Source organism: Cynocephalus volans, chromosome 2 (genome assembly GCF_027409185.1).
Source record: "Cynocephalus volans isolate mCynVol1 chromosome 2, mCynVol1.pri, whole genome shotgun sequence".
NCBI classification, from domain to species: Eukaryota; Metazoa; Chordata; class Mammalia; order Dermoptera; family Cynocephalidae; genus Cynocephalus; species Cynocephalus volans.
In genome coordinates this window covers 101,996,515-102,016,468 of record NC_084461.1, presented here as the reverse complement: position 1 = coordinate 102,016,468, position 19,954 = coordinate 101,996,515, and the positions used below count along the sequence as shown (strand labels likewise).

General features: G+C 40.8%; 1 protein-coding gene across 2 annotated transcripts in view; it reads left to right on the top strand.

Annotated features, from left to right (window-relative positions):
• The window catches only part of SEMA6A (semaphorin 6A), a 122,757-nt gene that overhangs the window by 68,249 nt on the left and 34,554 nt on the right, over positions 1 to 19,954 (top strand). For both annotated transcript variants that reach the window (XM_063085713.1, XM_063085714.1), the window contains exons 4-11: positions 1,792 to 1,852; positions 2,838 to 2,900; positions 3,606 to 3,707; positions 9,574 to 9,664; positions 12,695 to 12,814; positions 13,478 to 13,566; positions 14,454 to 14,671; positions 18,355 to 18,486. In XM_063085713.1, coding sequence (XP_062941783.1) covers positions 1,792 to 1,852; positions 2,838 to 2,900; positions 3,606 to 3,707; positions 9,574 to 9,664; positions 12,695 to 12,814; positions 13,478 to 13,566; positions 14,454 to 14,671; positions 18,355 to 18,486 — 876 coding nt within the window. The remainder of the gene's footprint in view (positions 1 to 1,791; positions 1,853 to 2,837; positions 2,901 to 3,605; positions 3,708 to 9,573; positions 9,665 to 12,694; positions 12,815 to 13,477; positions 13,567 to 14,453; positions 14,672 to 18,354; positions 18,487 to 19,954) is intronic.

Genomic DNA, 19,954 nt, shown 5'->3' with positions numbered 1-19,954 from the left:
TTGGATATTGAAAACGATTGCCATGGTCCAAAAGGAGATTCCATTCACAGAATTCTATTTTAAAAAGGCTTCCCAGTTCTTCCAGACAATTGGTGTCAGCAATGGCAAGCCAAGTCCCATCCAGAACCCGGGAGAGTGAGGCTTGGAGGCAAGAACCCCTTTCAGTTCTGCTTTATTATTATCCACTTTGTAAATTCCTCTTCTTTTTTAATCTCTAAACTGCTAATTAACATAAACAGGCCTTGCCAAGAGGGGGCAATCTGAGAGCTTTCTGAGGAGTTGCCAATGCATATTAATCAGTTGTTAATTTACGATTCATATATTCAGCTCCTACTTAAGTTTTGAGGGGAGGCAGAGCAAGGAGAAGCCTAGAGTCATCTCAAGCCTGATACCAAAGTAATAGGCAATTCCATTCCAATAATGAGCCTGACCGCGGCACCGCCAATAAAGTCAAACAAGTAATAAACGAATGCAATAAAACTGCCTTGAAATTAAAGGGCAGGGTGATTCTGGCACCCTACAGAAGTATGAAGAAACTTCCCAATTCAGCAGTTTACAAAACAGCCGCCCCATTCTCCCTCTCCTCCCCCTTACACACACACACACACTCACACACACCGTTCAGTAGCAGGCAAGGAATTCTGTAAGCCAGCTGCCCTGCCCCCTCCTTTTATTTTCACGTGAGAGAGCCTGTTTTTATTTTTATTTCTCTGTTGTGCTTTCCCTAAAAGCAGAAGCAAACAGATTTCCTGAGAACTGAAAAATATATACATATTGAAGTGAATCCTACAAAGAATTCCTTTCTTTCTTTTCTCCTTCTTCTGCCCCCACCCCCTTTCTTTTAAGTAATGAGGGGACTTGAAAGTCTGCATGGGAGCCCTGAGGTCCTGGTTTAAAGCTGTGGGTAATTTTCCAGCCCCAGGACTTCCTGCATTTTAGAAAAAGTCAATGTTATTTCAAGGGAAAATGAGCTGTTTTGCTTTCCCTCACTAGCCCCCCATCTCCTCCATTGAATGTAGTTCTTTTTTTTTTTTTTCTTTCTTCTGAATTCTAGACAAAAACACCCTTGTACTCAGCTCACACAGAAGGGGGTGTTTAAATATAGCCCCACACCTGAGCTGCTGCTTCTGTTTCTCCCGTTCTAAGAGGATATTGGCAGCAAATTGTAGAGACAACCAAATTCTCAGCAAAACCGGAAGGTGAATAGATGCGAGACATATAAACTTCAGCTGAAGTACCTTTTAGACTTTAATTGACCATCATCTCATGAAGAAAAGAGGGGCTTCTGGAAGTAATTTTACCTTTACCATCTTCTGTCTTGTTGATCAAATCATCAAAGCTAAGACTGAAAATACATTTTCTCAGGGGTGTTGGAGGTAGAGATTAGTTTTCTGTTAGCCCCTTTGTGAACAAATGTGGCATGTTGAATACCAAGTGTTTGGTACATGGATTTAAAGATATTGAAAGGGCATGTGAACCCATCTGTGTTCGAGTTTGGAGCCAATTAACTTTCAGAGTCCTCTCTCCTGAGCTACGTATATGCAGATGCTATAGTTCTGGTATCAGGGAGAACAGTGACTATAGGAAAGTTTTCATCAGAAGGCACTAAATGTGATCCAGAGGCATTTCCTTAAGGCTGGATGGACTCTTTCCTTTTTCTTGTATGTGGATTTCTTATTTTTTAAAAATATAGATATGAGCTTATCTGAATGAGATCACAACTCATTCAGCAGAAAGTGAACTGTCTTGACTCTTGCATTTGACTTTGTATTAATTTTTCTTTGTTTATAGGGACCATATTTATACTGTTGATATAGACACATCACACACAGAAGAAATTTATTGTAGCAAAGTAAGTCATTTTAAAATCATCTTTCTAAAATGAAGGACCTTAGGATAGCTCTTGAAGAGAATATGTATTTTAAATGTTGAGATGATTTGGCTAATAATTTGGAAATGCCAACACACAGTGTGAAATCCTAATTAGGGGATTGGATAAGGGTTTAATACACGTTCGGAAACAGTTTTGAATTTATTTTATTCATCAAGTATATGCATGCATGTACATTTTGGAGTTTTAGATAATTTCTAAATTCCTTTAATAAAATATCGCCCCGTTTGTCCAGGAGAATATCAGTTTTCGTAAGTAAAATTTTGTCCCACAAATGTATTCTACCAATGTTTCAATGTTATGTTTCCATGACTCGCAACATTGTTTGATTTGACTATTGTGGTTCAGGAATTTGACCATTATCCATTTCAAACAAACATAAAGTAGACCTAAGCTTACCTTATGTGGGGATATTTTATTTAATAAAATGTGTGCCATACAAGTAGAAGATCTCTGTAGTCCATTCATTTATGTGAAGGATATAACCTGAATTAAATCTTTGTCCACCTAACGTGAATGTCCCCTTTATGTTTAAGGAAATGACTTCCATATTTTAAGAAAACATGTTACTTTATGAAAATTGATTGATCAACTGAAGAGAAAGGGCAAGAACATGTATTTTATCAAAATGAGCATCATTTAATAAGCTAATTTGGATATTTTGTGTGAAATTTCCACACTGCTGTTTATTCTTCTCTCCTTTCTCCTTCATCCTTATCTCAAAAAGAAGACCATTCTATAGTTTTAATGAATAGATAGGAGTTGAAAATTAAATGAACATTTCCATCTCTAATCTTTGGTTGTTACGGTGAATTAATCATGGAGAAAGGGTGCAGAAAGCTTTCAATAAATATATGTTCAGCCTCTAGTCTCCCCAAGGGAACTCTTCTAAAGTCAAATGCAACAACCTCTGGGCTCTAATTGATTTCTTTCTTGATCCCTGCAGAAACTGACATGGAAATCTAGACAGGCTGATGTAGACACATGCAGAATGAAGGGAAAGCATAAGGTAGGCAATTTCCATTTCTTCTGCAGCTGCCACTTTGGGTTAAGTTTTTGCTGGAGACTGTGATGTAGAATAGATCATGCTATTCCCTTTTCCCCCAGTAATTGCTTTTTCCATCAACTTATTGAAGGCTTTAATTTGCAAAAATAGTTTGCTTTTAATGTGATGAAACATTACAACAGCTGCTAGGACTGCATCATGAACTACTCAGGCGTGCTGGGGATTACGACCACAAAGCTGGCTGCCTCGGGTCTTCTGAGTGCTCTCTCCTGTAGCCCAGCTCACGGTCCGCAGCCCCCAGGGAGTCTGTGGAAGAGCTCATAAAAGGCTTCCACAGACATACAGAAGTTTGTGCCTTTGGTCATAAAAACACACTTCAACCAGAAGCCTTGTACATCAAGGGACCCTGGAGCATCTTGCATTAAAATTAATATGATGGGAGGTTGGCATCCAGACTTGCTTTCTTTTTGTGACATAAAATAAGCACACACTCTTCCATTCTATGATATATTTTTACTTACCATTGAAACAGCAATTGTTGTTGACATCATCTTTTGGTTAACATTAGGAAGAACTTGAACTTTTAACTGGGGAATTTGTCAGCCACCTTCCTGTTAAGCTTACCGTCTGCAGATCATGGTGAACGGTGAAGAATGGGTTTCTGTATCAAATGGACTTGATACAAAAGAGTTTTGAATTATTTTTCAGGATGAGTGTCACAACTTTATTAAAGTTCTTCTGAAGAAAAACGATGATACGTTGTTTGTCTGTGGAACCAATGCCTTCAACCCTTCCTGCAGAAACTATAAGGTAAATAAATGCTATTCGTCTGTTGGAACCACATGACTAGGAGGTATTTCATAATTTACTGGGATTGCACCTGCAACAACCTAAGAGGGGTAATTCAACACCACCTGGGTTCCTCACTTGCTCAGTTTAATGTATTGCTCCACATGAGTGACCCTGAGCAGGCCTCTGTGCTTCCTGTTTGTTCAGCATTGATTGACACATCTTTAAAGAGCCTACCCAGCAAAGTTAGTTTCTGTAAGACCCTATTCTTTATTGTTCGGAAGACCAGCATACTTACCACATATACCCTGTGGATTTTCTCTCTTTCTCTTCCTCTGTCCCACCCTGCTATTTCCTCTCTGAACACAAAAACACATTTAAATGGTGAGTGATTCCTATTGTGAAAGGTATCTCGAAAGCATGCCATTTGAAACTGTAGACGTTCTTTTAGGTAAGATTTTTAAGAACACAGGGATTTAATTCCATTTAGCACTCAGCTGCCTTGACCATGGCCTTACTTACTTTGGCCTTTATGCAAGGAAAAGAAAATAACACTCACACAGTTAGTGAATCCAGGTAGTTCTGACACAGCTGGTAGCAGTGCTGCTGTAGAAACAGGGAGGTCACCAGCTGCAGCAACAGTGGTGGCATGATCTAAGGCTCAGCTCCACACCTGTGAGCTTTTCTTGTCCTTTCTTTCTGCCACTTTCAGGCAGCAAACATGTATTGAGCTTTGTATTAGCCTGTTTTTGTATTGCTTATAAATACATTATAAATTGCTCAAACTGGGTAATTTATAAAGAAAAGAGGTTTATTCAGCTCATGATTCTGGGACAGCTGCATCTGATGTGGGCCTCAGGCTGCTTCTACTCACAGCAGAAAATGGCAGACAGCCAGCGGGTACAAGCAGATCACATGGCAAGAGGAAGCTAGAGAGAGAGAGAGAGAGAGAGAGAGAAGAGAGGAGGTACCAGGGTCCTTTAAACATCCATCTCTCACAGGAACTAATAGAGTGAGAACTCACTCACTACCCCACTTCAGGCATTAATCTATTCATGAGGGATCTGCCCCCATAACCCAAACCACTCCCAATGTTGCCAAGATGGGGATCAGGTTTTGACATGAGTTTTGGGGGAACAACACATCCAAACTCTATTAGCTTCTACTGTGGCTAGGCATTAAGGTGGTAAAGACGGATGGGAGGTCTCCATCCTAGGGAAGCCAGCCAGGGAGAAGAAAACTACAGTTTCATGGAATTGCTGCTGTGGTGACATAGTGCATGGTGACATAGGCTCTCCAAGGTCAGAGACCACATCTGTGACTGTCCAGAACCTAACAAAGTGCCTCTCAAACAGGTGCTTGAAAAATTTTTGTGGAATAAATTATGAATGAAGTAAGGCCTGGCCTTTGTTTAAAGGTTAAGTGGAAGGTAGCCACACAGTGGAAGAAGGGCTTTGCAGTAGGTGAGAGCATGAACAAAATGTGGAGGAAAGGGCCTCCTGAGCTCAGGAAGCCTCACGTGGCTCTGAATTGCTGGGCGGTGAGGTGACGCTGGCAAAGTAGTTGGCCCCAGAGCAGAAGGGAATAGAGTAGATTTAGGGAAAACTGAGTGACCAGAACCAGTAGCATTTAGTAATGGATACGAAGCACAGGACAAGAAGAGGAAGAGAGGAGTAGGAAATGACAGCTCGGCTGCTGCTGGGTGACTGGATGGATGAGACTGCCACCAGTTCAGACCAATTCAGAAAGGAAGAGTGGTGAGGTTGGGTGGGGTGGTGAGAAACTGGGGTTCCATTCTGCACCTGGTGAAGATGCCTAGCACCGTGGATGGCAGTGCCTATGTGACATGAGTGGAGATATCTAGCAAGAAGATGAATGCGTAAGCCTTGATTTAGGGGGAGATGTGGGGAGAAATACAGATTTGGGTTTCATTATTCTGAAGTGAAACGCTAGGGGTGTGATGGAGGAGAAAAAGCAATGATGAGCTGGAATCAGAAACAGCAGGCTCACCAGAAAAGCCTCCACCTTTTCTTAGCTTAGACATGGAAGGGAGGGTCTATTTCACCCTCATGCCCATGCTTATGCTTGGAAATGGGCACCAGCAGGTCCAGGATCAGGGCAAGGCAAGTGAGGAACTCGGCTCAGGCACAAAATAGAAGGGGCAGCGAAAAATTCAGTAATTAAGATAAATTAGGTTTTTAATGTGAAATGTTTAAAAATCAAAATTAATACAAAAAGTCTGTTATATGTACAAAAGACCATATTTTTAAGATAAAGACAGGATCCATGAGCTTATAATAGAAGCAACCAGTCCAGCTCAACATTTATTCCAGCCAGTGACAGAATACAGCTGAAGTTTTGACTTTAATTCTGCCACTTAGTATTCAATCCCTGTTTGTCATTGTTTAGGATTCATTCAGATTAATGCTTCTTAACAAGTCTCAAGGAATTCCCCAGCTGGAAAGCTATCTTTCATGACAAATTACAGGTTTTCTTGGCTCTGTGATACACAGGCCATGAGTGGTCTAGCTCATTCTTCCTGTCCATGTTCCATTTCCCACGATGTCTCACCTACAGTGATGCTGTCACCTCTTGCTTGTTTTTACCACACCTGCTGAGACATGTTCCAGGAGCTCGGGTCTCTCCAAAGCCACAGATGGGATGTTGTTCATGCTCAGTCCCCGTCTATATGCCTAGCACTGTGAACGGTAGTAAGAAACCTTGGCATTGCTCAGAAAAGTGTTCTTTTATACTCAGAGCACAGCTTGACTTTGCTGATGATGGGGTCATAATGTATTTGGCTGCAGGGAGAATGACAGCCTCTCTCCTGAGTGGTTTTTTATCAAGAGATCAGGACAAAAGATTCAAAGCAAAAACAATGACTGGTTTTTCACTGAAAAACCCGTCTCATCATAGCACAGAAGCTTCAAGTTGGTTAGAGTAACTTGAAACAGGAAAATGACAAATTTCCAGCCTCTGCCTCTGCACCATGACCTGATTCATATAGTTTTTATAGGGAACATAAGCTGAATGTATTAGAAAGATTATAGACCCAAATAAGATTATCTGGGGAAGAATTTTGAAGGCTACCCACTATAAATGTAAAACTACACTCCATATACCTCTTCCCTCCTGTTCTCTAAACCTCTTGAACTTTCTGCAAAAGTCAGGCTGGTTCTTTGTATAACTGTCTATACTCTGTGGTGATTTAATTTCCCAGAGGCTGCTGTTAAGTCTGAGATTTGATGACTACTGCAAAGATTAGTCCTTACTTCATGGAAAGAGGATTTCACTATGGTATTGTTTTGTCTCTGGATCTTTCCAAAGTCATAAGCCAATACTGCGCATTGATTCTCCACTGCTCCCTGCCTTTGAGTAGCTATCGCGATAGCCATATTTTTAGATTAGGTGCATTTAAAAACAACATATCCCCCTTGTATACTGTTTCCGCATGGCCTGGATTAGAGGATGCACTGCTTGGGATTAGGGCATTTCTGTTCCGTCATTGTGTGCTAAGCATCACTTTTGAGTACCTGCCAGACCCACAGACCACAGAGTCTATCACGGTTCAACAGAAAGCTCTTGTTGGAGTAAAATATCTGAAAAAGACTTTCATTAAAAAAAAAAAGTGCTGGAGGGCAGAATACATTTCTTTAAAGGAAAGATGTATTTATTGTGCATTAATTCTTCACTGCTTCCTGCTTTGGGTAGCTATAGCAATAGCCACATTTTTAGAGTAGGTACATTTAAAACCAACATATCCCCCTTGTATACTGTTTCCCCATTGCCTGGATTAGAGGATGCACTGCTTGGGATAAGGGCATTTCTGATCCATCATTGTGTGCTAAGCATCACCTGCCAGACCCACAGACCACAAAATCTGTCACAGTTCAACAGAAAGCTCTTGTTGGACTAAAATATCTGAACACATCTTTCCCCTAAAAATATATGTTTTTAACACAAGTATCTTATGTGATTCTCAACTTCAGTTTTAAAAAAAATAGAATAGCTTTAACAGGGGTCATCTCAGAGCAGTTACAGATAGAAAAGTCCTGTCACATCCCTGAAACATTTTCAGGGGGGTTAGGGCAAAAGGCACAATGGATTGGATGACACTAATGGCTGCTCGGTGAGAACCTCACTCTCCTGTTGGGTGACCTCAAGCACCCGGATTCAGGGCACCAGAATTTACTGCTTACAGCCTTTCCATGGGTTCTTCCTCAGCACTAGTGCTGTCATGGATTTATCTTCTTTAAAGAGGATTGAGCCACAAATGGATGTAAAAACATTAATGATATGGAGATTATTTTATGGACTTTCTGGTGCTGAGAGTTTATATGCTAGGAAGATCCCTCGGGGTAAGGAAGGAGGCAGCGTGATATAAAGTAGGATCCACTGTATCACTGGTCAAGGTAGGCCAACCTCTGGCTAATGTTAGTGGCTGAACAAACAGGTATATTTTCAGCTCACATCACAGTCTAGTGTGGGCTGGTGAGAGGGGACTGTTCCACAAGGTTGATCAGGAAGTCAGGCTCCATCCTGCTCTTACCTCTACTATCTCTCAGGGTCCTCGAATCCTCCACTGGATCCTCTGTTTCAGGGGGAGTGGGGGAGACTGTGGAAAGACAGCAAGATGGAGGACCCTGGGAGGTTTTCAGGGGCAAGACCTAGAGGTGGTGTATATCCTTACACTCACATTCCACTGGCCAGAACTCAGTCGTGGCCACAGCTGACTGCGAGGAGGATGGGAAATGTAGTTGAGTGTGATCTGAAGAAAAGGGAAATGAGGCTTGGCGAAGAGCTAGCAAGGCTTTGCCAAACCCGCAGATGCCTGTGGAGCCAGGCGGGTAACTTATGAGAGTTAAGCAAGCTGAGGGAACCTCAGTGCTGGAGACCACACGCTTGTCTGAAGAAAACGGCAGTGAATGGCTATTACTCACCTGTAGCTGGTTGTTGCCACTAGGTTAAAAAGGGCCTGAATAGATTTTCCTACTTGTTCAAAGAATTAAGAAATTCAGGTTTTCTTGTGAAATCACACTGCTTTAAAATTTGGGCTCAGTTTCTCTTTTTTGTTGTTGTTTTGTTTATTTTTCTTTTCTTTTTAACATACTAAGATGGTCAAACAAAACTCACTGGCAGGTCAATGACAACATCTATCATGAAGGGACAAGACCTGAGTGTAGCACTGGGGGATGGAAGTCAAACAGCAGCTCACCTCTCACTGCCTTTGACCTGTGTGAGCCCCTCAGTTTCTGGGCCTCCATTTCCCATCTACAGGATCTCAGGCTGGGACACATTTCTAAAATCACTTTCAGAGCCACCATGACATGATTTGGCTCAGGTTCAAAAGGCCACCTGAGCTCTACTTGCATACATGTTTTTGCACCTTTACCAATGCTGTACTATTCTTCCAACTAACCCAAAGAATAATTTCAGTGTCTTCTACTGGGATTTAACCCACAAAGGTAGCACTCCTCAGACAAAACAAAACCAGAAACTGAGGTCATTCTCTACAGAGTTCATGACTCAACAGATAATTGGGGTGGGAGGTGAGGCTGGGGGGTAGATTTTCCCAGTGATTGCCTCAGAAATTCTTTGGTTTAGAATGCTTATTTCTAGACCATTCTGTAAGGATACAGGGATCTATTTATTGTAATGGTTTACAAGCAGACATGACCAAATTTCAGACTCTCCTAGCTATAGAACTCATTCAACTTTATGCCTCAGTTTCTTCATCTAAAACCAATAGCTTTATCTCAGAGAATATTTAAGAGGATTATTTGCGAGCATGCATATGAATTACTTACACCTTAAGTGCTTTACAAGTATCAGTTGCTATTACTACTGTTGTTTGTTGCTCGTATTTAAGCCCTCTTATTTCATTTAGATGGATACCTTGGAACCTTTCGGGGATGAATTTAGTGGAATGGCCAGATGCCCTTACGATGCCAAACATGCCAACGTAGCACTGTTCGCAGGTAAACGACCTGATTTCTTCTCATTGCATTTGCTTTTGCATGTTTCAGCCTGTCGCTGCGAATCTACTCTAGAGGATTCACGAAGTCACAGTTGTACTTTGATTCTCTAGTGAATACTGTAATTAAGAATGCCTTTTCCACTTGAAATTAGTATGGAAATTGTACTTTTGCTTCTGAAAAGCAGTCTTTGCCACACTTCCCTTTGCTTTTGTGCCTTCAGAAAAGGGTGACAGCATGGTACTGAACATTGTGCTGTATCCTTTAAGGCATGTTTGGGCTCATAATAGAAAATTCCACGTTAAGCCACCAGTGAGGATTTATTGTTTAAGGGAGGGAAGATTTGGGGTTGGTTTGATTCAACAACTCAACAGTATTATCCACCATGCAGGTCCTTTTTATTTCCCTGCTTTATGTCAACTTCATTATGAGACTGGCTGCTTTCTCAGTCAGAGGATGGCTGCCAGCCCCAATTAGGGCTACCTGTCTTCTTGCCCACATGTAGAAGGGAAAGAGAAAGAAACAAAAGGAAGTTCTGGAAGCTCTCTCAGAGCAGTGAGACCACATACCCACAAGCTTCCAGCAAACATCTTCTCAGATCTCCTTGACCTAATTGGGTAGAGGATGGTGTTGATTGTTTAGATTAACCCATGCTCCCCAACCCCACCCCTTCCTTCCACTGCAAAGAATATTTTAAAAAATAGCAAACAGGCCATCATTTTCAGATTCAGTGCAATTTTTGTGTATGAGTGTGTGTGTTTTAATTAGAAATTTATTTAGGAATTCATCGCCAGCTGTGTATGTGGAGGTGGGTGTAGAGAAGAGTTGGTATTATAGTGATTGTTATAGCATGTAATAAAGCAGTTAGCTATAATTTCTATCACAACAGCTAAGAACTGGCACATCGTAGCTGATGAGGGACTTTAAGGCTTTGGTTATGAAACAAGATTAGTTTCTGGCTCCTTGAACCTCAGTGTCACCATTTGTGGTCTCCAGTCTGCAATGACAGATTGTAGAAATGGCTTGTGCCAAATTAAGAAGGAAAAGTTTCCTGGGTTTTCCCCCTTCGTAAGAGCACAGTTTTTCCCCTTCTGGGAAGCAGCACTGACAGGAACACAAAGCCTTGGAGACCTGTTTGTAAGCATGGGCAGAGCAAGGCCAGTGTCAAGAGCACTGAGCATATTCCCAAGTGCGTGACTACCACGAGAGCACCTCTCTGACACGTAGGAACTGCATTAGTGGGGACCTTGGAGGATGCGGGCTATAGGAGAGAATTTAAATTGACTGTAAACTAAAAAGAGGACTCGTAGTAGCCTTAGGTAGAAAGCAGAGAATGAGCAGAGTATTTGCTAAGATTACTAAGCTTCCAGGAGCTATGTAGAGCAAGCCACATGAGACAATACTATGACTGCCCCCACCTCAAGTGGTATCTTTGAATAGTTTCTCATTGGAATGTTAGAAATCTCATAAAAGTTCAGCCCTTATTAATAGAAAATCATTGTTGCAACTGAATGGCATTAATATTACCAAGAGTAGCAGAATAGTGTTCTATTTTACAAGTAAAAGTTCTGGTGAGATACCTAGTGTTGAAATAAATGTAAAACAAAGAGTCCTGGAGAGTACTAAGGAGGAATAACTATAACCCCCATTCTTCCACTGCCCCCCATTACCCAGTATACCTATATGACTTGGGGGCTATAAGAATATAGGATACATATTCTATAGTCATAACTAATATAAATATATATTCTTTATATCTTTATGACCTTGGGTTTATATTCCATAAGAAAAATTATAATTTGTTGGTACTTGTGTGTGCTTGGTAAGGGAAAGGTTTGCTGTCTGCAGTTCCAATCTACCAAACAGTCAAGACTTACTGATATGCAGTTGTTAATAATGCAGATACTAGACAGCTCTAAATTGAACCTGAACAAATTTCAATTATTTTAAGACCAATGATGGGCATCAAGAACTTTGCTTAGGTATAGTTGGATAAGCTTTTTTAAAAAACCAAAAAAAATTATGTTTATCCTACAATGAAAGATCTTAAGGAGGACTATGTTGTATATAAGTCACTTTGACATACAATTAATTAAAATATGTAATACATTAAAAATGAACCACCGAGGTTATTTTTACTTTGGATAGAATTATTATTTCCATTTAATATACATAGATTTTGCTACTCTGGAACATCCCATTTGATTATTTGTTTGCAGCATGATTGCTAATCCGGGAAAAATCCAAAAGTTTTAGGGACTGATCTTCAGTCTTCATTCTTTTTTGCCTTGGATTACCCTCAGGCATGTCTCCCTAAGAGCATGAATCCTTAAAGAAAGGCCATTTCGGACTTAGCATCACCCCTTCCCATTTCTTCTTTGCTTTTGCATCTTGCATGTCAGAATTTTTCCAATTTGTGATTTTGGAAATATTGAAACGAATATCTGTTATTTGAGCCAGATTGGCAGGGTTTAGTGAACTCTCATGACCAAGGCTGAGAGGAGCCATGACTCTCAGGATGTAAGTATTAGTTTAGCCAGCCCGGTTTTGCTTATGAAGTCCTCTTCGACTCTCCTCACCTGCTCAGGCTGAGGACTCCATTACTTCTGCAAGTACTTAAAATTTCTGGTGACTTAGTCAGCATCTGTGTTTTCCTGGAGTCCCATCTAATCCAGTTTACTATGGTGTGGTGGCAGTAGCAGTGTCCAAGGTCCTTGGCCTTGAGATTTCAGTCAAGGTCCATCTAATCGGGTGGAACAAACAACATTTTTCATTTACCCTTTTCCCTAAGCTGCTGCTGCTTAGAGAAATTGCCATGCAATTTAAAAATGAAAAATGTTTCATCTCTCATGATCCCATTTTAAAATGGTCAGGAATGTGGGCCAAGTGTTTTCCCAGCGACTCTTGGATTTTTCCCAGTTGTCCCATCTCATTTGCCTGATGTAGGAAAGCAATCTGGGGGATATCTTTATTATTCCCCCTCCCCTACTGTCTTGCTCCCACCCTGTTCAATTCTTTTCTTTTTCTTCCAAGACGGAAAACTATACTCGGCCACGGTGACTGACTTCCTGGCCATTGATGCAGTCATTTACCGGAGTCTTGGAGACAGTCCTACCCTGCGGACCGTCAAGCACGATTCAAAATGGTTGAAAGGTGAACAAACAATTAAAAGAAGAAAGGGAATTGGGGGGACATATCTTATGGGAGATTTACAGTCTGGATGGACCAGACTGCAGCTTCATTCTGGTAATAGCTTCTGACAGGCAGAAACATGTACGCTGCATCTGCTGCCTCGACTGATTTATTTATCTCCCTTTTTCCCTTCCCATGATTTTCTGGAGTATTAACAAAACTACAATAGAATACATCACATTCATCTTCCCCTGCCTTGAACGCTCATTTCAAAGTCTCACATGAAAAGAACTGCACAGTTCATTGATGGAAGGGAACAGGGGATTAGAGGTGGTGTGGAACAGCAAAAAAGCTATTCACAGCCCCGTATGAGTCAAGGTGACAAGACGATGTGTACAAAATCCTCTCTTTAATATGGGCATTGTGGAACATAAAATTACAGAGATATGCAAAACTCATTTATTCTTCATTGTTGATTGAAAAGCTTCTGAAAGATATAATTTGTAGGGTCAAATGCCTTCTTGACTGGCACTTGTATGTGTGAAGTCATTAGAAACGGTTAGTGTTAAGCAAATGTCTAATGGCCCTACACTTTCAATTAGTAACATGTCTTTGGTTATACTTGATTGAATTCTTTTAACACTGTGTGACATGTTCCCAATTAAAGTGCCCATTTGTCTGCAGAACCATACTTTGTCCAAGCAGTGGATTATGGAGACTATATCTACTTCTTCTTCAGGGAAATAGCGGTGGAGTACAACACCATGGGAAAGGTAAGAGGGGAGGTACACCCTGCCTCTCTCAGCAACATTTTCAGAAACCAATGTTGTTATCAATGACCTTGAAAGGAGAACCATAGATCTAATGGGCATGTCATCATTTTGAGAAGGTCCAGCCAAAGATTGGCAGAAGAGAAACATTGTGCTATCTAGAAGCCCTAGATGCTTTTTCAGAGCAGTGACAAATTACAGGAAACCTCTTAAATATTCCTGTTGAAAATTTAACCAACAGATGTTTGGTTGATTTCATACGGAGTATCAAGTGTCTTGAGATGTGGTTTCCAGGTATATTCACCAGTGTTTTCTTTCTAATTGGGTTGCTCCACAGAGAGAGTAAATATCCAGTACGTTTAAGCAAACTGAGTCTCGATTTTTGTCTTTATTGCTAAAAGCAATAGAACACTTAGGGGATGTCCATTTCAGTTATTTTTACCAGAGAGTAGATCAAGGTCACTATGTTGGAGGCCACACATAAAATGCTGGAGTGGCTTGCGCGGTTATAGGAACTCCAATTCAGAGTATGAGATTCAGGGCCCAGAGCAGCTAGTGAGCATGGCAGGAATGGTGAATACAAAGTGTGCTTTTGTTTGAGGAAATAAAAAGCTGAGTAGTCTGTATGGAAATGAGTTTATGTGTCTGGGAGCTGATCCCCTGCAGGATTTATGGCTCTGTATTAAATGCCACAGCCTTATCTTTTTAAACATGCTGTTCCAATGCTAAGTTTTCCTCTTTTTTTTTTTTTTTTTGCTACTGATTTTAGAAACAGTATTACATTAAGCACCTTGTTGTTGACTGTTTGTTTTCAAGAAAATGCACATTCTCCTAAGATCTCCTCAGAATATGACTGCATTTCATTTTCCCTGTGTGTTTTTTCTCTGCAGGTTGTTTTCCCAAGAGTGGCTCAGGTTTGTAAGAATGACATGGGAGGGTCTCAAAGAGTCCTGGAGAAGCAATGGACTTCCTTCCTGAAGGCTCGACTGAACTGCTCAGTTCCTGGAGACTCTCATTTCTATTTCAACATACTCCAGGCAGTTACAGATGTGATCCGTATTAATGGCCGTGATGTTGTCCTGGCAACCTTTTCCACACCTTATAACAGGTATCCATGCCCTGGCTGGGCTGATCTCATCAGTCATTCCCGGCTTCCTATCCCCAAGGGGTTCTCTTAATACACAATATTCACACTGATAGAAAATTGCTGTCCACTGTTTGTAATTATGAAGCACTTAATACTTAGTTTTCATCAACAAATTAATAGTAATTTAAAAACATTAGATTCAGGCTTTAGGGGAAGTAGTTAGATAAATTATAACAGTATCTTCTATTTATATGCCTGGCATATGAACACATTTCATGTGTCATTTCTAAATCCCTTCAGTAATTCTAGAAACTAGATACTATTGTCCTCTTGAGGAAACTGAGCTCAAAATATTGTTACACTACCTGGTCCAGGTGCTCAGTAGATGGAAGGGGCAGATTTGGAATTCAAGAATATTTTTCCTGCTTTTCCTAGGTCATCTAACATTCTAATTGACTTTTAGTATTTCCATGACTGAATCGGTACCTTTTGAAGTAAAAACACTGAAAATGTATTAAAATGCTACAGGGTGAAATTTAGAATTCAGATGAATCTATCACACATCCCACCTGAGGGAGTCTGGGCAATATCCTGTCCAAGGAAATTGCCCTCCGATGACCTCACTCAACAAGGTGGGCCATAGCTCGGATCCCAACCCCAGCACCGTTGTGTGACTCTGGAGGGCACTAATGAAGAGTTGTCATCCAATACTGTACCTAGAAATATTGTCAGCCTATTAATTCCTATTTGTGTATTTGGGCAAGCTAAGACTTTGAGCATTTTAATGGCACACTAGTAATTGCTCCTAGAGCAGTAAAAATGTGTGAAGATTAACAAATAGAAGGAAAGTGTTAGTTTCCTTCCCTGCCACTCAGCTTTCTGTCAAACCAAAAAGATTTGAGAGTCCTAGCACTGCTGTATGAAAAATGATCATAACTCTGGGCAGGCCATGAAATCCAAATCCATGTACTATGTTCTCATTTCTGTATAGAATTTTGGATGTTCTATGCTGAATATCTTTCTCTAGGACTAAACTGTTTTGCTTTGGATTATACAAAAAAGTCTTTACAAAGACTTAAGAACTTGATGAGTGTCTAGATATCAGGCACAAAAATGATGAGATTGGAGGACAGCATCTAGAAAGAAGTGCTTAGGAATTGGGCAGAGCCCAGAACTGAGCAAGCTGAAGGATGAAATCATGTTCCTCAGTAACACAGAGGGCAAAAGTTAAGAGTACACAATGGCAGATATATGAAAATAGGAACCCATATTGCAGCAAGAAGTATTCAGTTGCATTTAAGGAAGGTTTAACCATCTGTAGGGATTTTAGCTTGACCTTAGAAAAGATATAAAAAAAATTCAGGTCTTGATTGTTCATGCATTAGAACCCATCTATCTAGGATTTTGAAAAAGTATATAATTCTGTCTTGGCCTAGGGGAATGCAGGGGCTAGTGGAATTTAAGAGCACATGTCTAGTTCTTGTTTTCTTTTGTTTTGTTCTTTGAGGGTGTGGGTTACTTTGTGATTACAATATAGCAGTAAGTTCCTGCATATTATAGATACTGCCTTTCAAGTATTTCCTTACATGGTCCCTAAGAAATATCCACTTAGTGCCACTTAGATGTTTATGCTGTCTCAGAAACTATATTTGTTCAGTAACATCAGAAAATAGTCATTTAACTTAACATTTTAAAAATACGCACACCCATTTTCATCTATAAATTATAGTCCCTGTCTGGTTTTACTCTTTCTGGTTTTCTCTCTCTCCACGCCATCCTCTACACACATAAACTTGGTAATGTCAGAGTGTTTCAAATCCTTTAGGCCCCTTTTTGGTCTGAGGAAAAAGCCCAAGCTCCTTGGCATGGCACGAAAGTCCCCTCGGGATCTGGCCCCATTTCTTCCTCCAGCTCGTCTCCATCCATCCTCTGTCCCGCAGCCTGTGCCATGGGCCCCTGGAGCTAAGATCTGTTTCTTGAATGTGCTATGTTTTGCTAGTGCATTGTTCTCTGCCAGGTCTGCCTGCCCAGCCAGCGTCTGCCCATTGAAACCCTGTGGATGTCCCAAGTCTCAGCTTGAGTCACCTCCCGTGGGACCTGGTCCATATCTCTGTATATACTGCTCTTACCAGAATGCCCTGGAGCTGTTGTTGTTACTGTTATTATATTTGCCTCCACACTGAACTGTGAGCCCACTGAGGGCAGGACTCTTATTTATGGAGCACTTACTGCTTTAGATTTGGGACTCCATAAATACGTGTTGAATGAACAGATGTTCGGAAGAAAGGAAAGAAAGGTGAAAAGAAAGGAGAGAACTAGGGAGAGAGGGAAGTAGAGAAAAAAGAATAGAGGACTTCACAAATGCTTCTAGTCTTGGGAAGATTGGAAAACCCTAGGGTATCTGTAGTTATTATAAGATGCATCATCAAATACTTCAAGTAATATTTATCCTGTCTTCCTTAATATAGGAAGGGAAGATAAAAAGAATAGCTTACAAAATTAAATAAATCATGCTAGGGTTTTGAAATTCCAAAACAAGTGGGGATCATTGTCTTATATATGCAATTCTGTGAACAATATATACTTTAAAATTCATCCCTTCACCTTGTTTTACATAAGCTTTCTAATCCTCTCCCTATTTCTTGCTTTATTAGTAATACTTCAATAATTGTCTTATGACATTAAAGACGGCATAAAATTCTCCTAATCACGTATGAAGTGATTTCCATATCCTTTTAACATTTGTAAAATGAAGACAATCCGTTCTCGCTGCCCAGGATGAATTTCCCACACTGCACAGCACCTGTGTCTCTTGCCCTGGCTGGCCTGCCATGTAATGGCCCACTACCTTAAAGCCTGATTAAAACTCCTGGTCAGCTGGTGCCTGCAATCTATTTCATCAAAATCAAGGAGCGACCATAATAATGGTCAAAAATAAACGTGGGTTCAAATGTAAACTGTGTATTCAGATGAATGAATAATTCATGCCTTCCCACCATTGATGAACAAAAAATAAATGCTTAAGTCCTTCCAGGAGTGCCAGGCAAGATGTAATTATAGGTGGAGATTACTGTCATTATTATTATTTAGCACTTTATAGAGCAAGGGTCTATAGTGCTGGTGTTTTAGAGACTTAAATTGTTTAATCTTATGCGAGTGTAATCAGGAAGTAAAAATTTAAATATTCAGAGACTAGTGTAAAATGTGTGTGGGTTTCCCACTCACATTCTCACACTCTGAGTCCTTGGCTTGAAGAACTGAATTGAAAGAAACCATATGTGGACAATGGGGGCACTTTTATTTCACATGTTCACCAATATTAGAAATGCAGAATGTTCTCCAGAGATTTTTATCTTTGGGTTACTGACCGATAATTAATATTAGAGAATTTATAAAAACCTCTATCACCAGTTCAACAATTCCTTATAAATAAAAATGACTCAAGAGGTAATGTAGACATAAAGGGTTTTTTTCCTCCTCTCTGTGAGTTTACTGTAATTAGTCCATTCTTTAAAGCTATTAATGCAAATTTGATTGACAGAAACACTCTCTTTATGCACTAAGATCCCTTACTTAATTTATAGTGTTCAAGGTATGAACTTTAAATTACAGCTGCCTATAGTAGGAAAGCTTCTTTGGAGTATGTTTTCCAAACTGTACGCATAACTGTTGCATAACACTTTATGTGCAATGTCATGTTGTAGCATCCCGGGCTCTGCAGTCTGTGCCTATGACATGCTTGACATTGCCAGTGTTTTTACCGGGAGATTCAAGGAACAGAAGTCTCCTGATTCCACCTGGACACCCGTTCCTGATGAACGAGTTCCTAAGCCCAGGTACGTGCAAATATTTATATGGCTATTTTAAACTTCTAGAAATGTTGACCCTTGTTTCTCTGTTAGTGAGCATCCTGGGAACTACACACCAGTGCCTTCCATGCTGGCCAGGAAGATATAAATGCCAGAACAGTAGAAAGCCCTGTGAAGTCATTTACTTTCATCCCGTTAACCAAAACTCAGACTTACATTGAATATACCCTCTAGTAAACAAAACAATGACTCTCTAGTCTTCTGTTTAACCTCTATATGTGTGGTTTATCCATTGTAATGCTAGGATGATAGGAACTATCTGATACAGCTGGCCCCATTGGTCTATAGTTGGAGAAACTGAGGCCTAGAGAGGCAAAGTGTATTGTACACGTTTACATAGCTGGGGAGATTATTTCCATTGTTCCTCTCTGCTTCCCTTATATTTTACTACACTTGTGTCTTTAAACCCTAATAAAATGTGAAATATAAATGGTGTTCCCTGGACTCCAGACCAAGGGCAGGAAGAGTCCAGTGGGTACAGTGGATATCTCTGGTCTGCCAGGTTCTGGTCTGTTTGGAGTCCAGATACAGTGCAGAGTTCCCTCTCCCCAAATCATGCCCTAGAATTGCTTTCAGGGGAACCTATGGTCCAGAGATCTCTTGGTTCTATGTGATATCCTTCAGTCCTCCCACTTAAACCAGTTAATTCATTCTTTCTAACTGGACCAGGCTGGAACTCTCCCCCAATCCTGCCTCGCCCTCTCCACGTGGCACACATGGCATATCTCCATTGCAACATTTGCAGTCTAAGTCATATGGAAACATCCCTGTGTGTCTACCTTTCCCCACTGAATTTGTGCGCCTCTGGCAGGAAACCCAAGGTCTTATTACATTTTATGTTTTCCAACTCTCTCCCCCAGCCTCCAGTTATCTCCACAAAATATCTAGCCGAGTGCATTTAATCGAACTAACTTGATAATACAAACCATTATACTCAGGGGAGAAATTCATGTGGTTCGTCCATCTTCATCACCTGAATTATTTGGCATGTTCAAACTCCATTGCTTATGGAGAGCAGACTAGGTGCAAAAGTGCACACCAGTAACCTCAGACAGATTCTCTAAATCATCACCTGGGGTTGCTAACTGCCTTCTAGATAAGCAGGAAGGGGAGTTAAACCTGAGGAACCAGGTTTCAGGGAGTGCTTATGTAACACTCCCTCCTTGGTGTGTAAAGATGGTGTCACTCAACCATCATCAGGACGCACACTTCAAGTGATTCTCTACCTGTGGCAGTGGGTCCACCCACATCCTTCCATGTGCCTGCCTTGTCCCTCTTGCAGATGTTAGGGTACTTTCATGGGGCTGGCTGGGGTAGGGCATGTAATAGCATCCACGTAGAGGTAGCTCATGCCAGTGTTATGAGGGCCCATCTCTTCTCCCACACCACTGGGCAAACCAAGTGTCTGGACAGGATTGGCTTCCGTGTTTCCCTG